The sequence below is a fragment of the Colossoma macropomum genome, unplaced genomic scaffold (assembly GCF_904425465.1).
Source record: "Colossoma macropomum unplaced genomic scaffold, Colossoma_macropomum, whole genome shotgun sequence".
Classification (NCBI taxonomy): Eukaryota; Metazoa; Chordata; class Actinopteri; order Characiformes; family Serrasalmidae; genus Colossoma; species Colossoma macropomum.
In genome coordinates, this window is record NW_023494789.1 from 8,587,116 (window position 1) to 8,599,735 (window position 12,620).

Here is a 12,620-nt window from a genome sequence, read left to right on the forward strand (position 1 = left end):
CTCAGTCAGCCATGTTCGGTGTCTGAAGTTTGCTTCTTTAGTTTTGCACTGGAGCTACAAGGCAAGTATATATAGCTACAACATTTACACAATTATATAACTACAATCCTGTTCCCGGAAAAGTTGGGCCACTGTGCAAAATGTCAATACAGAATGCAATGATGTGCAAATCATTTAATCCCAGGATGTAATTAAAAATAATAAAAAGACAACATATCAAGTGTTGAAACTAGGATGTTTTAATATATGGGTCATTCTACAGAAACGTCCATTGTTGTGTCCCTAGCGTTTACAGATATATTACACTTGAACAACATGATAGGGTTACAATTTATTTATATTTTAAAATAAAACAGTGTTATTTTAACAATTACACCTTATTGAGCCTCAATTTAATCAATATTGGTTTTTAAATCAATGATCTAGAATTTCAAGCACCACAGAAGAGCTCGTCCCCACAGTCATGTGTAAAGGGTGAGGCCATATTTTGAGGTAAAAAACATTTTTTTCTCCTATTTTAACTGCAATAATCTATACATGACTATGAACTATATGAATTAAATGACAAAGTAAACAAATGGCAAGTAAATATTATAAAATATAAAATAAAAGTTGTGGTCCCCAGGAGTCGTGTCACTGGTGTTACTGCGTAGCAAAAAATCTCTTATTTTGAAAATGAAAAACAAACTGATGACATCGCTTGACTTCCTTTTACCTGTTTGCTGAGGATCTATGAAGAAAAGCTCATGGTGAGTCCACTGTATCTTTCAGTTATCAGAAATGTTCTCATTTAGCTCATGATTTCATATGAAGCTTTTAGTTGAAGTCACTGGTGTGACCGACTTTATTCTTGGGTAATTGTGAAAAAATATAAAACAAATGGATTAAAATACATATTTTAGTGGATTTTCCATGATTTACAACATGTAGTTTGATGCTCTGTAGCAGCCATTTTGTAAAATGCATTTTTCATTAAAAATGTCTCTGGTTTGGTAACACCAGTGACTCCTATGGATAGATAGAAAAGTAGATGCTTCTAAGAATGACCCATATGCCCATTTTGAATTTGATGCAACACGTTTCAAAAAAACTGATACAGGGGCAACAAAAGTCTGGAAAAATTAAAAACAGACTTAAAAAATAAAAATAGACATATAAAACGAAATTAGACAGTACTGTAGTGGAAATCACTGCATTTGCTCAGGAACATGTCCGTGTCACAAACATGTCCGGGACTTACTAATCAACCTCTTGGAGTCCCTGAATGTCTCAAAATCAAAATTCAAGGGGTCCCTGAAAATGAACTTATTATGATGCTATGCTGTCCATTAAAGAAAAATAGACACTCAAACAGAAATTCAGGGAAAGCTCATTGTTTATCTGCTTCACTCACAGTCAGTGAACTTCTGTCTGTGGTATTCTTAACTAACCAGAGATGCAGCACTGGTCTGCCTCAGGGTGGTGCTGTGGCAAATTGGTTCACTTAGTTGGTCTTTCATAGCTTAGCAACTGTAACTATGGCTGGGAAATCTACTAAAAACTTCACGATGTGCCATTACATATTTGTAAAAACCTGCCCAATTTCCCAAGAGTTTGGCGGAGAGAGTGAATTATTACTTATTTCTCAAATAGAAGCAACATTTTGCTGGCATTGAAGCTATCATCAGCAGTTAGCAGCCAGCCAACAATCGCACAATGGACATAAACCACTGGCTGATTTTCTGCATGACGACGAATCCCAGAATATACTGTTTTGCTATTAAATGTTAAAGGAGTCATCTGGTGTTTTTAAACCTAATCTTTATCTGCTGCATTTGTAGCACACAGTCACTATCATATAAAGCAATTTTGATTTCGTTTCCCTGTAATTGATAAATGAACAGAAAACTACTGATGTAAAGCACACTTGTAATAGAAGCCAATGGGCAGGTGCTGAAGCCCATTGGTCTCCATTATAACTGTGTTTGGAGTCCACTGATTTTCTGTTTGTAAGTAAAGGTATATTAATTTATGAAAGAAAAGCAAAGATTAGCATGAACTAATCTATAATCTCCACAGTAAATATGATTTACCAGCTTGTTTTTCTTTTCAATTTCCAAATTACATTGCATCTCCCCTTAGTTTAACCACAAGCAGCACTGCAACATAAAGTAATATTACCACATGAACTTTATTGTTTTTTCAAATGTATTTTTTATTTATTTATTTATTTTTTGCAAATAGATTTCAAATGTACCTGCAAGATTTTTCAAAAAGTTGGGACAGGATTATATTTACCACTGTGTTACAACACCTTTCTTTTAAACAGCACTGTAATATTTATTTGAGAACTGAAGACACCAACGGATCCAGTTTTAAAAGCATAATTTCTATTGTGTAATTTCAATTCTTTCATTACACAAGTCTTCAGCTTATAATGCACAATGTATTTTTGAATTGAGACAGGTCTGGACTGCATGCAGGGCAGACTAGCGCTTGCGCTCTCTGATTGCACAGCCACGCTGTTGTAACCTGTGCAGAACATGGCTTGGCACTGTCATGTTGAAATATGGACGTTCCAGTAAGACCTGGATGTTCCTGAAAAAGATCTTGTCTAGAAGGCAGCCTACGTTGCCCCCAAATTCTCTATATATCTTTTAGCGTTAATGGTGCCTTCACAGATGTGCAAGTTACCATGACAGACACTGGCTTTTAACCTTTCCACTAGTAACAATCTGGATGGCCTGTTTCTTCTTTCCCCTAACATCTATTCTTCCATAAAATATCTGAATGGTTGACTCTTTTGATCACAACAAACCTTTCCACCATATGTCTGTCCACTTCAGCTAAGCCTGAGCCCAGAGAAGTTGGTGGTGTTTCTGTACAAATGATTTCTGTTGTGCATAGTACAGTCCTAACTGCATTTGAGGATGGAGCGACAAACAGTGTTTATTGACAACCATTTGTCAAAGTAATCCCGAGCCAATGTGGTGATATATATCGTCTTTTAAAGCAGTGTCATCTGAGGGATCAGCATTCAGTTGTGGTTTTTGGCCTTGCTCTTTACACACAGAGGTTTAGCTGGATTTCCTGAATCTTTAGATGATATTATGCACTGTAGAGGGTGAAATTATTTGTGAACTGTTGCAGTATTTGCTGACCCACGACACATCCTTGCTCATTAAGGACTAGGCCTTCCCTTGATGCTCTGTTTATATGCAAGCATGACTGCATCACCTGTTTAAGACATTTTTTTGAACATTTCACAATGTTCCGAGTCTTAAATTGCTATTGTCCCAACATATTTGGCACGTGTTAATTTCAAAATGAGCATAGATGTACAAAATACAATGAAGCAAAACATTAAATATTATTACTATTTATGTTTAGAAACAGTTCAGAGTGGTCAGCGCTTTTGGTTTCTTATGCATTTCCCATATTAGCCCAACTTTTTTGGAATAGAGGTTTGTATATGAATTCACAGCAATGCTACTTTATGCAAGTGCTATTACAGTGCAATATAAAGGGACTAATATACTTCTGAAGTACTTCCACCCAAATGAAACCTAAATGTTGCTGCAGGACAGGCATTAAATAGTGGCTCCAATTCAGACAACCTGAAGACTACTACATGAAACACCTCTCTTATTTTCTGCTGCAGTCTATAAAGCTCTGTTCATGCATTTCAAATGCACCCTGTAATATATTGTGGCAAATCTGTGCAGCTGTAAAGGGACAAAGATTGGGAAATATGTGGGCTGGAGGACATGCACCATGCCTTCATGCAGACAATCTGAGGACATGAACAGGCCTTGCTTTTTCCTGCAATCTCTGTTGCTCTGTTTGTACATTATAAAAGCACCTTGTGATGAAAATGCCAAATCCATACAGTTCAGCAGTGCTGTCCGCAGCGGCAGGGTATCACTCAGCGAGAGCCAGCACGCGCTGGAAGCAATTTAATCGGATAAATAAATCTTTTCTGGAATCGAGCACAGTGAGATCAGAAGGTCAGCGTCTATACAATGGGCATTAAACATCGCATAAAGCCATGTACTTTAAAACAAACGCAGCATCAGCTATTGTGAGAATGTTAATGGTGGCTCATTTAAATGACAATGATTTTACTGGCAATGCATTTCAATGTCCTACATATATAAATCTCACACTTTGCCGGCCTCACCAGGGCTTTATGTGACAGAGAGAATTTTTAACATTTTATTTTGTTACATTTAAGAGACCAAACAACAAAAAGACCCAGTCATGGAACGTGTTGGAAAGGTATGTGACAAAATGTGTTTGTTTATCTAATAAGATCCTATTATGTGAAATCGTCTAATCTGGACTATAGCCTGACTTTAAAACTTAAAAATTCCATTAGTACTTTTAACGCTAGTGGAAAAGATCACTTTCTGTCCAGTGGTGACTTTAACATTCATAATAATTTTAAACTTCAACCACAGGGCATTTTTTCCAAAGCTGATTCAGTTTTCTATGAACTAGGAAGGTCACATTGTTGACTTTTAGGGACTTGTGGTGTTATTGTTGACAGTGAGTGGATGCACTGAAAAAAGTGATGCATTAACTTTGCTTAGCTCAGAATTTTGCAGCTTTATCTTTCAGTTTACTTAGGCCGTCTTTTGGCAATTATTATGTAGATTGAAAACATTTGAATCAAGTAAATTCCAAGTTTTTTAGTGATTCCTGATTCAAAGTGCTCATCTTTGACCTTAAGGAATGTTAAGTGTATTGATTAATATGATGACCCTCTGCTGTTTCTCCACAGATCGTTTTCTACGAGGACAGGAACTTCCAGGGCCGCTGCTTTGAGTGCAGCAGCGACTGTCCCGAGTTGAGCTCCCACTTCAGCCGCTGCAACTCCATCCGTGTGGAGAGCGGAGCCTGGGTGCTGTACGAGAGACCCAACTACCTGGGCTCTCAGTACATCCTGACCAGAGGAGAGTACCCCGAGTACCAGAGCTGGAACGGCTACAACGACACTGTGCGCTCCTGCCGCATCATCCGTCACGTAAGTGTGAACTATACAAAAACCTTATATATTGCAAATATATTATAATATATGTATATGTGACAATTAAAGGCACAAAGCAAGTGAAAGAGAGAGAAAGACCCTAATCGTCTAACTATGGCACTATAAAGAGTAGTATATAGGGTATTTATCATTGTTGCTTTAATATTATTGCACCAGATAAGGTGCTTCACTGTAGTTAAGTGGACAAAACTTTTTACTGTTTTTAAAATTTTATGTTATTGGTATTATTATGTTAATGTTTTTCTTTTAATGTTGTTATGTTACTTTATAGTACATCTTTGCATTATTGAAAAGCACTACAAAAATAGTAAAATCCTAAAAAATATGTATATATTAAAGTATATATAAAATTGTATATAAAAATATATATAAATGTATTTATATATAAAAAAATATATATAAATGGCACAATTATATCTATCTATCTATCTATCTATCTATCTATCTATCTATCTATCTATCTATCTATCTATCGCTGCTGTCGGAAGAAAACCTCGTATCTCCATTTTTGTCGTTTTTCAGTTTTTGACGTTATTTGAAAATGCCTGTTACCCTTTACATTGTGTGTAAATTTCATGATGAATGGACCAAAACAAATGGTCCAAAATGACTTGGATCAAATGCATCTGGTTCCATTGACTTACATTAAAAGTAAAGTAGGTTTTTTCCTTCTCCTGTAAAGTTAGCATTTTGGAGATACGAGGTTTTTTTCTGACAACAGCTATATATATATGTATATATATATATATATATATATATATATATATATATATATATATATATATATATATATATATATATATGTATACACCAAAAATAAGATAAAGATAAAATAGTCAGATATGTAACAAAATAAATAATTAAAAATAAAATTTATGTTGAAATGATGAACACATTTGAATCAATTCGATTAATGGATCATGCGTAACACAGTGTAGTTTTGTGTTTTCCCTCACAGTATAGGAGTCTTCCAGCACATAGGCCAGTGTTTCCCAATCCAGTCCTTGGGGACCCTCAGCCATCCAACCTCTCAGCAACCCTGTTTTTCTTGCTGTTTTGTTCGCTCAGTTCTGATGTGTGGGAGCTAAAGCAGAGCAAAAATGTGCACTGTGTGGTGGTCCAAAGACTGAGTTTAGAAACGCTGACCTGGATAGAACAATGATCCATATTCTGCCATATTGCCCCTACACTTTCCAAACAGAGCTGTTAAAAGCAACACATCCTGTTATCCTATTATAACAATTTTGATGCATTTTTCTGTACCTGGGAAAGCACAGAAAACTCACTGACTCACAGATGTATAGTAGAAGCCAAAGCACCTGCCCACTGAATTCTATGATTAGTCTGTTTCGAGTCAGTTGTTTTTATGTTCATTTCTTAGTGCTGGAAAATGAATGTTCAAGGCAATCGACTATATGCTACAGACGTGGTAGATAAAGATTAGGTTGAAAAATGCTGGAGTATTCCTATAAAACATACTACTGAATAAGTCATTCAGTAAGTATAGTCGTATGCAAAGGTTCGAACACCCCTGGTGAAATTGCACGTCTTGTTGAAGGTAAGTTAACCAGTTCTTTACAAGCAACTTATATATAGCATTTTTCAGCACAACTTCTATTAATTTGTTGTGTTTAACACATTGGATAAATATAAATTGTGGACATTAAGCAAACAGTTAATTGTGAATCATTGGAGAAAAGTTCTCACTGAAGATGTGTACTTATTTTTTACTTAAAAAGTCAACAAAATGTGATCTGACCAGGGGTCTGACCAGGGGCACCCAAACCTTTGCATAAGACTGTTATGTTGGTATGAGCTTGAGGGATGCAAGTGTGGGTCCATTGAGGTTTTAAAGCTTTAGATAGTGATAACACAAAACTGCATTGTCAATTAAAGCATTATTTTTCAGAACTCATGCTCCAAATACACTGACCTCTGTCTGGGTGCTCTCTCCTGTCCCCCAGACATCCGGAGCACACCGCATTCGCGTTTATGAGCGCCCTGACTACATGGGCCAGATGATGGAGTTCAGCGACGACAGCCCGTCCCTGTTCGACCGCTTCCGCTTCCACGAGATCCACTCTTGCAAGGTGCTGGACGGCGCCTGGGTCTTCTTCGAGCAGGCCAACTACAGGGGACGCCAGTACCTGTTGGAGAGGGGCGAGTACCGCCGCTTTAGCGAGTGGGGCGCCATGCATCCCACTGTGGGCTCCCTCCGCCGTGTGCAGGTGTACTGAACCTCATTATGGTGCTCCTGCTAATGCTAAAGAAAAATAAAACCAACCAGAGCGTGTGAGCTCCAGCACAATCCTAATCTCTTTCTTTGCCATTTTCCTCCCTTTCTAAATGAAGTGATCCACTGAATTGGCTTGGTTCAATGATACAATACATTACAGCAACACAACTGCTGAAAATAAGGCAACATACAAATACATAATGTGCACTGACTGTAGGGTCACTCAGGTCACTAGGCCTTCAATCATTAGATTTGTTTTGAAAGACCACCATGTCATACATACATAACATAGTTGAAATAGCCTAATGAGTCCACAATCTGGCTGTTTTCTTTCTTTCTTTTCCCAAGCTTTTTTAGAAACACAGTGCGACACTGACAAATGTTGGCCATTATCTCTCATTAAATTAGAGCAAATAATAGGATATGACATGCTAAATCATCATACTAATCCATGAATAACCACTACAGCTTCAATGTCAGTGACAAAAGCAGTAGAAGACAAACATTCAGAACTATGATATCATTTAATACCTCTCCATTATTTTTATATTAGTAAAATTCAGTGTTTGGATTGAGATGACAACACTTCATGCAATTTGCATTCTTTTTAGATTTGTGCTCAGTGAAGCTCTGAGAACTGCTGTAGTAAAGGAAATATAAAAAATCCAGCTGTAGAGGACCAAAGTTTGAGGCATACTGAGTCAGGCTAAGTGGCAAAAACAACACCCACAAAATAAGAAATAAGTATTATTCTGGAAATTCTGCATGTGTACAACTCAAATCACTGTAAAAGTAGATGGTAGACTTTAGTAGGCCAGGTTTGGCCCATGCTCAGCCCTGATCATCACCAGCTGACTCTTATTGCCCATTGACCACTGCCTACTGTAAACACTGTATAGGCCTCACAGAACCGGGTGCACTCTCTCACGAAACAACTTGATGATTACAAACATCAGTGTGGCATGATGTGTGTGACGTGGAGGTTATTTGGGGTGGCTGCACTCTGTGTGTGTGTGTGTATACACAGAGCAGGTGTTTGTCAATGAGCACGGCTAAAGCCTGCGACAAAAGCACCCTGATCCGTGTTGATGATTCAGGGGGATTTGCCAACAAGTTTCCACAGAGTACCAGCAGGGCAAAAAGGACCGCTGAGGTGGCAGCCGATGCCAGAGAGAGCTGGGAAAACACGTGCATTTTATTTAATCATCCCACCCGAGTGAAGAGTGAATGCACAAAAACAATAAACGAAGCCCATAAACCCCACAAACCCAGCTGGGCCAGAACACGTAGCCTCTCACTCACGAAGCTGCCAGTCAATAGTGGGCACCAGGGCACCACACTGCCCCCTCTTACTGCGCTGCTGTACAGCCTGAATGGCTTACAACCAGGCTGTGATTTGTTTCTTGGAGCGTATTTTGGAACACAACAATGTGGCTTATTAGAAAAATGCGTAGAAGTCCTGACAGCTGTCAAGATTTCTGCAATAACATCTGGAAATAAAGCATAGCCTGTTATTGTAGAAACTAGAGATGATGGACTCCTCAAAAGGTTTCAGCGTTCTGTGTATCAGTGTGATGGCATAGCCCACACTGGAATTCTGTCTACAGGACCGCCAGAAAAAAGTGGGCTCAGCCAGGGTTACATAAAGCCCCTATGGCTATAAATCTTGGGCCTTCTTGGTGCTACATTGTGATCTTTCAAAAGGACCTATATTCTGAATAAGTTTATTTTTTCTTTCATTTTTGAAACAAAAGAGTTTAATTTACACTCTCAGAAAACAAGTTATGACACTGTCACTGGGGCAGTACCCCTCTCATCACTGGGGTGGTACCCTCAAGGGTACATCTCAGTACCTTTAGTCAGGGTACATAATTGTACCATAATCCAATGAAATTATATTTTCTGAGTTGTATTGACTCCACACACCCCGTCTCGTCTCCAGGCTTTTATTTTACTGTTCTGTTTTAAAACATTAGTTTATGAAAAGATAAAAATATGTACTTTTCACCTGAAAAAACTTATTTAAGGTGCACAATTGGATCTTAAAACCACTGTTGTACCTTTGAGGGAACATTCACATTGTACCTTGATGAATGAAAAATGTACCTGAACAGCACCTTTATTTGTAACAGTGTACAACCTCAATTTGCAAAAAGCAGTGAGAAAAGCAGTGGTTTGTAAATCCACTGTGTCCTGTTTGTAAACAAAAACAACACAAAAACAAGAAATTTATTGGTTTTCCTCATCAAACGTTTCTGTAAAATGACACTAATTTTGAAATTGATGCCTGCAGCACGTTCCAAACTAGGGAACAACACTCTAAGACAGGTGAACGTAATCATGGAGTGTTCAGGAAAGGTCTAGTTTTAAATGTCTTCTGTGTGTTAAGCAGCAGGTGATTGTAGGTGAAGACTCATCCGCGTTGGCTTTGAGGCCCATCGCAGTGGTGTCATCTGCAAACTTCAGGATCTTCAAAGCTGGTTCCTTAGAGACACAGTCACTGGTGTAGAGACGAGGTCAAAAGGCAAGGTCAAAAACCATAACTGAATTCCTGTGACCTTCAACCTCTCAGAGTGCACTGCATTGAAAACCAGCATGGTTCTTTGAAGGAAATGACTGCACAGGTTCAAGAATACTTTGAGAAGCTGTCATCAATAAACACTGTTTGTTGCTGCTTCTACACATGCAGGTTAAGACCAGCACAGCAGAAGCCATACGTCAACAACATCCAGACCACTGGATTCTCTAAGCTTAAGCTCATCTGAAATTGATGCTCAGTGTCTGATGAGTCAACCTTTCTGACTGTTTATTACGGAAATAATGAATGTTCTATGACGAAAAGGACCATCCAGATTGTTACCAGTGTAAAGTTCAAAAGCCAATGTATAGTATGGGTATACTATATATAGTAAGATATAGATATATACACACATGCTCCCTTTTAGACAACCTCTTTTTCAGGGGCATCCACACTTATTTTCAATGCCAACTCACTTTCTGCACAATACAGCAGCATGGCTGTGTAATCAGACAGTGTGGGTGCTAGACTGGCCTGCTTGCAGTCCAGACATCAAATTGCAGTCCCCAAATGATTTCTGTTAAAAGGAAAGGTGGTGTAACACACTAGCAAACTTATTCCTGTCTTAACTTTTTTTGGAAAGGGTTGCAGGGATCAAATTTGGAATGTATATACATACCATGTTCTTTTTTCAATTCAGTGCAGGTCAAATAGAATTTACTAATCACTGCTTTCTGTTTTTATCAGCATTTTATATACTGTATCAACTTTTTTGGAATTGAGGTTTGTAGTATGCAAACTTTATTAAAGTTTGATTGAAATGTGCCAATCCCACCCAAATCCACACAATCAGCGAATTATGAAATAATTGTTTTTGTGATGTTACACAAACCAGTGCATTTGCATATCCACCTTATTTCTCAGACAAATTCTCAGAAACATTTTATAGGAAGCACAGACTGGCACACCTTCTTCAGCTTTGCTAAAAACAGTCATCAGCTGGATTTCCTAGACCTATCTTTAAATACAGAGGCCAAATAATAAATAAGGTGGATGTGTGAATGTATGGGTTTTCAATAACAGGCTGTTTTGCAGCTCGTTTAAGCCGGGCTGAATATATATCCAGCATCCAGTACTTGAGCCCTGCTAACCCTGAGCATTAATACAGCCTTAGACACAGTAATCCCTTATGAACACTAGATGGCACCACACTACTGCAGGAGTGACAGGCCGTTTAGGCCCCCATGCTGTGTAGTCTCACAGTAGGAGTGCAGTTTAAGTGCAAACCCACTGTTCATAATCATACAGTACGTTACAAAAACCAGAGACCACCAATCATTTATTGAATTTCCACTTCCAGACATTCAGTACAAGATATTTACTTTTCAGTACTGGGTAAAAAAATAGAAAACATATATCTAACAGAAAATCATACAGAAGACTCAACAACTACATATAATAATAATTTTCTCAGTATGTAGTGTGTCCACTGTTTTTCTTCCATTCTTTTCAGGTGACTTGCTTTCAGTTTTTCAAAGAAATCTGCAGGATATTTTTTTTAGGGGAATACTGAACTGTTCCATGTGTTAATTCATATTTTAAGTTTTCACTGTTATTCTAAAATGTAGAAAATTGTAAAATAATGGAAAGCTCTTGTATGAATAGAATGGATACTGTATTTATACATTTGCATGTTTTTTTTCTGTGATATAACCGCTTATATAATCACTTGGGGCCCCTGAGCCACCAGGCATTCCAGTGAGTATTTATTCACCTGTTTATTTATTTATTTTTAAATTTTATTTGTGTGTCTTTACCTTTGCGTTTGTTAGCCTTTTCTCCCAATCAACAAAAATATAGTATACATTATTTTTACATCTTGCACATTAAATAATATGACGGGTCAGAAGGGGGGTCCTCCAGGTAGGATGTTGTTCCAGGACCCCAGTGTCCAGAAACATGTATGTACTTTTTTTGTAATATGCATAATCACACTCAGAGACAGTGGCAAACCATAAATATCAAAAAACAAGAAAAAAACACACCTCTGTGACAGAAACTGCTCTGGTAGCCAAGCTAACAGCGGTGCCCATGAACATGTTTTGGACTTTCTAGATTAAACATTGACATTTAAAGCTTGTAAAAGACGTTTCACGTGTTTCATTTGAAACTTATAATCAGGCCCTGGTCATAAAAATAACATATCGCTGCTACTTTATTTTTAATGTAAGTCAATGGAACCAGACTTTCCGCCCACAATATATATATATGTGTGTGTGTGTGTGTGTGTGTGTGTGTGTGTGTGTGTGTTATATAATGTTGACATAGTTTGACGGTACATCTGAAGTACATCTGGTTTAGCAGACGTTTAGTGGCGGGTCAGGTAGCCTTGTGCTTGTTTTGACAGAGCAGCCAGGTTTAATTTAACACACAACTGTGTATTAAACTTTGCAGTTACCGCTTTAGCCAAACTTGTGTTAAACAGAAGCAAAACTGCTGCTATGCTAACGACAGAAGAGCTTAAATACAACATGCAGGATCAGTTTATTAAATAAAGATGTACTTAAAATGATAGAGCAGTATTTATTAGTTCGCAGGAATCATTAGGCCTTCTCTGATGGCCCAGAAGGTCCTGAGGGATCCCACTGATGGGAGAAAAGCATGTCATGATGAATTTTGAGGTAGATTGATAGGTGTGACTCTTGAAGTGTAAATACAGCACAATAGTGCTTCACATATTACTGAATGAATGTACTTTAGACATTGTCTAGATACAGTACTGAGTAAATACAGAGGTCTGTAAATATAGGCTAGTGCAGTGTGGCTGTATTACTATA

General features: G+C 37.8%; 1 protein-coding gene across 1 annotated transcript; it reads left to right on the forward strand.

The window, feature by feature from the left end:
- Window positions 1-4,239: 4,239 nt before the first annotated feature.
- LOC118807859 (gamma-crystallin M2-like) lies at window positions 4,240-7,266 on the forward strand. Its single transcript, XM_036570006.1, has 3 exons — window positions 4,240-4,257; window positions 4,763-5,005; window positions 6,994-7,266. Exons 1-3 carry the CDS (start codon window positions 4,240-4,242, stop codon window positions 7,264-7,266), a joined length of 534 nt encoding a protein of 177 aa, XP_036425899.1.
- The last annotated feature ends 5,354 nt before the right edge of the window (window positions 7,267-12,620 follow it).

Coding starts and splice junctions, on each gene's coding strand:
- LOC118807859 (XM_036570006.1), top strand. Junction 5,006..6,993: donor CCTGCCGCATCATCCGTCAC/GTAAGTGTGAAC, acceptor CCTGTCCCCCAG/ACATCCGGAGCACACCGCAT.